General features: G+C 45.7%; 1 protein-coding gene across 1 annotated transcript; it reads left to right on the top strand.

Moving 5' to 3' along the window:
• Nucleotides 1-1,191, top strand: LOC138888480 (uncharacterized). Its single transcript, XM_070170349.1, has one exon. It carries the CDS (start codon nucleotides 1-3, stop codon nucleotides 1,189-1,191), a length of 1,191 nt encoding a protein of 396 aa, XP_070026450.1.
• The last annotated feature ends 3,529 nt before the right edge of the window (nucleotides 1,192-4,720 follow it).

The raw sequence follows: 4,720 nt of genomic DNA, 5'->3' as shown, positions 1-4,720 counted from the left end.
ATGGGAGGTATGAGACCCCCTAACAATATGGAACCTTACCCAAGGCCACAGGGATATAATAATCAGAATCAGCAGCAGGGGTATTACCTTCCTCAGCAGCAGCATGGTGGAAGGCAGGAAGATGGGTTTGCTAGACTTGAGGCAATGATGCAGCAGGTTATTGGGTCTAATGCAAAGATTAATGAGAGAGTGGATGCACATGATGCAGCAATCAAGAATATTGAAGTGCAGGTGGGCCAAATTTCTATGTCTCTGAACAATTGTCCTCATGGGACACTACCTACAGACACCCAGATAAATCCAAATCATCAAGGCCCAAAGCAGCTGATGGCGGTAAGTCTACGTAATGGAAGAGATCTGGATGTAGAGCAAGAGAGGGCTCGAGAAACTAGACAAGCCGAGACACTTATACCAGTGCCCATTGAGCTGGATGAGTCAACGAAACTGACAGAGGTGCCAGTCCAGCATGCCCAGGAAGAAAATAGCATCCAGAATGCGACCGAGAAAGAAGCTGAGACAGTCCAAGAACCAGTAGTTGATGTAGCAGCTGATAAGGATCAATCCCAGTTGATTGGGAAGAAGAGACCTCCTGCACCTTTCCCTCAGAGGCTGGCTAAGTATCAAAAGGAGGAACAATACAAGAAGTTCTTCGAAATGCTGAAACAAATCCAGATAAACATACCATTGATTGAAGCTTTGAAGGAGATGCCTGGGTATGCGAAAATGATGAAGGACTTGATGTCCCGAAAGTTTGATTTCCAAGACTTGGCCACAGTTACTCTTACTCAGACATGTAGTGCAGTGGTGACTAGACCAATTGCAGAAAAGGTGTCTGACCCAAGGAGCTTTACAATTCCATGCACTATTGGTAATTTTGCTTTTGCTAAAGCACTGTGTGATCTAGGGGCCAACATCAATCTTATGCCCCTGGCGATTTATAAGAGGCTGAGCATTGGAAGAGCTAGACCCACCTCTATGTTGTTGCAGCTAGCTGATAGGACAGTGAAACGACCCTCTGGTATACTGGATGATGTGCTAGTTCAGGTAGGGAAATTTGTATTCCCTGCAGATTTTGTGATCTTAGACTGCAGAGTGGATGAAGAGATTCCCATAATTTTGGGAATACCATTCTTGACCACAAGGAGAGCGCTCATTGATTGTGAAACCGGGGAGCTCAAGATGAGGAGATAACATTCAATGTGCAGAAATCTATGAGGCGACCAAGTGAATTCGCCAATTGTTCTCTTATTGATGCCGTGGATGTAATCGTGGAGACTGATGATGAGGTGCTAACCATTGAGGACCCCCTTGCTGCATGTTTAATGAATTTGGATGAGGTGAATGGAGAGGAACTGGCGGAATGGGTGTTGGCATTAGAGGGTAGAGGGTTCTGGGATAAAACTCTAGAATTTGAGCCTTTACACTTGGAAAATCGAGAGACTCCTCCAGCTAAGCCATCTATCGAAGAACCACCAAAGCTGGAGTTAAAACCATTGCCCAACCATCTCAGGTATGAATTCCTTGGACCTAACTCCACATTACGTGTTATTATCTCATCTAGTTTGTTAGATGTGCAGGCGCAACAACTCTTGCAGGTACTTAAGGAGTGCAAGACTGCCATTGGGTGAACCATGGTAGACATAAAGGGGATCAGCCCCGCCTACTGTATGCACAAAATTCTACTGGAAGAGGGACACAAATCTTCCAGGGAACACTAAAGAAGGTTGAACCCCAACATGAAGGAAGTGGTGAAGAAAGAAGTAATAAAGTGGTTAGACGCGGGAATTATCTTCCCAATCTCTGACAGCAGCTGGGTTAGCCCAGTTCAATGTGTACCTAAAAAGAGTGGCATGACGGTAGTTAAGAATGATAACAATGAATTGATCTCCACAAGAACAGTCACGGGGTGGAGAATTTGCATGGATTATAAAAAGCTAAATCCAGCCACCCGGAAAGACCACTTCCCACTTCCCTTCATTGATCAGATGTTAGACAGACTGGCAAGGAGGTCACATTTCTGTTTTCTGGACGGGTACTCAGGATACAACCAGATTTCCATTGCACCGGAGGACAGAGAGAAGACCTCTTTCACTTGTCCTTATGGCATTTATGCCTTTCGGAGGATGCTCGTTGGCCTATGCATCGCACCCGCCACATTCCAATGGTGCATGATGGCCATATTCACTGACATGGTAGAGGACATAATGGAGGTGTTCATGGATGACTTCTCAGTGGTGGGGAATTCATTTGATGAGTGCCTGATAAATCTGACGCGTGTGCTGAAACGGTGTATCGAGACTAATCTGGTTCTGAACTGGGAGAAGTGCCACTTCATGGTACAAGAAGGCATAGTCTTGGGACACCGGGTGTCAAGCAAAGGAATTGAGGTGGATCGTGCTAAAGTGGATGTAATAGCAAAGTTACCTCCTCCAACTTCAGTCAAAGAAATCAGAAGCTTCCTTGGGCATGCCGGTTTCTACCGGAGATTCATAAAAGACTTCTCAAAAATTGCCAACCCTCTCTGTAAGTTGTTTGAAAAAGATCACTCTTTCTTGTTTTCTGATAATTGCAGGGTAGCATTCGAGGAGTTGAAAAAGAGACTGGTCGCAGCACCTATCATTGTTGCCCCCAACTGGGAGCAGCCATTCGAACTTATGTGTGATGCCAGTGACTACGCAATGGGGGCAGTGCTGGGACAGCGGAAGGACAAGCTGATGCATCCAATCTACTATGCAAGTAGAATGCTGAGTGGAGCCCAACTGAACTATACGGTGACTGAGAAGGAGATGTTGGCTGTGGTGTTTGCTTTTGACAAGTTCAGATCATATCTGATTGGTTCTAAGGTAATTGTATACACTGATCATGCAGCTCTTAGGTACTTGATTGAGAAGAAAGAGTCTAAGCCGCGCCTGATTCGTTGGGTGTTGCTGCTGCAAGAATTCGACCTTGAAATTCGTGACCGTAAGGGCACAGAGAACCAAGTCGTTGATCATCTATCACGACTTGAGGGAGCTGAAAATGCAGTTGAGGTTGAAGATATTCTAGAAACCCTTCCAGACGAGAAGTTGCTCGCTACTAATCTTGAGAAAGCGCCATGGTATGCAGATTTTGCAAATTACCTCACCTGCGGTATAGTTCCCGATGACCTTTCATCTGTACAAAAGAAAAAGTTTTATCGTGACTACCACATGTATTATTGGGATGAGCCTTACCTGTTTAGAATTTGTGTTGACAATATGATCCGGAGGTGTGTCCCCGAGATAGAACAATCTTCTGTTTTGCAGGCTTGTCACGCATTGACTTATGGTACATTTTGGAGGGGTCAGGACAGCTGCGAAAGTGCTTGAGGCCGGATTCTTTTGGCCAACAGTGTTTAAAGATGCGCACCAATGGGTGAAGGGCTGCAATGAATGTCAGCGGACCGAGAACATTTCCCGTCGTCATGAGATGCCCATGAACCCAATTCAAGAGGTGGAAGTGTTTGATGTTTAGGGGATTGACTTCATGGGTCCCTTCGTCAGCTCCTATGGCAATAAGTACATACTTGTTGTTGTGGATTACGTGTCCAAATGGGTAGAAGCTTCAGCGTTTCCCACTTATGATGCAAGAGTGGTGGTGGGGTTTTTGACGAAGAATATATTCACCAGATTTGGGACACCAAGAGCAATTATCGGTGACGGAGACACTCACTTCTGTAATAGAGCTTTCGAGAAGTTGCTTGCAAAGTATGATGTACGCCACAAGGTGGCTACCCCTTATCACCCGCAAACTAGTGGGCAGGTTGAAGTGTCCAACAGAGAGATAAAGAGTGTGCTAACCAAGACTGTGAACACCACAAGAACTGATTGGGCGAAAAAGTTAGATGATGCACTTTGGGCCTATAGAACTGCTTTTAAAACACCGATTGGTATGTCACCATATAAGTTGGTGTTCGGGAAGGCCTGTCATTTGCCAGTGGAACTTGAACATAGATAGTGGTGGGCACTGAAACAGTTGAATCTAGACATCGAGGCTGCGGGCACAACGAGGATCACAGAATTGCATGAGCTCGACGAGTTCAGACACCTTGCTTTTGAGAGCACAAAGTTGTACAAGGAAAGAATAAAGAGGTTGCACGACAAGAACATTGTGGAGCGAAATTTCAATCATGGAGATATGGTGTTGCTTTTTAACTCACGATTAAGGCTATTTCCGGGTAAACTCATGTCACGATGGTCTGGACCATTTAGAGTGGTCGAGGTTTTCCCTTCAGGTGCTGTCGCCACAGAGAAAGACTCTCATACATTTAGAGTCAATGGGTAGAGATTGAAACTATATGTGGGCATGAGCGAACCAAAGGAAGTGTCTGAGCTACACCTGACTAAACCACAGAGGTCGAGCGAGCCTTAAATGCGCTCATCTGCGTCGTACCGCGACATTAAATCAGGCGCTGCGTGGGAAGCAACCCACGAATGTGTTGTAAGTGTAAGGCATAACTTCAAAAAAAAAAGTAGCAGGAACACGCCCAGACCGCGGTCCCAGCGTAACCGCGGTAGGACTGCAGTCAAATACCCCCTCTAAAAGAGGTCTACCGCGGTAGGATCTTGGTCAAATACCCCTTTGAAAGAGGTCTACCGCGGTCCCAGCGTAACCACGGTAGGACCGCGGCAGACCAGCGCGGGCCAGGTAAGTGCAGAATTTTTTTTTTCTCTTTTTTCTTTTTTCCCCCCTTTTAATAAAC

This window comes from Nicotiana sylvestris, chromosome 3 (genome assembly GCF_000393655.2).
Source record: "Nicotiana sylvestris chromosome 3, ASM39365v2, whole genome shotgun sequence".
NCBI lineage: Eukaryota > Viridiplantae > Streptophyta > Magnoliopsida > Solanales > Solanaceae > Nicotiana > Nicotiana sylvestris.
This window is presented reverse-complemented; position numbering and strand designations above follow the sequence as displayed.

Bases quoted from the DNA above. Each gene is read 5' to 3' on its own strand.
- LOC138888480 (XM_070170349.1), top strand. From the start codon at position 1: ATGGGAGGTATGAGACCCCCTAACAATATGGAACCTTACCCAAGGCCA.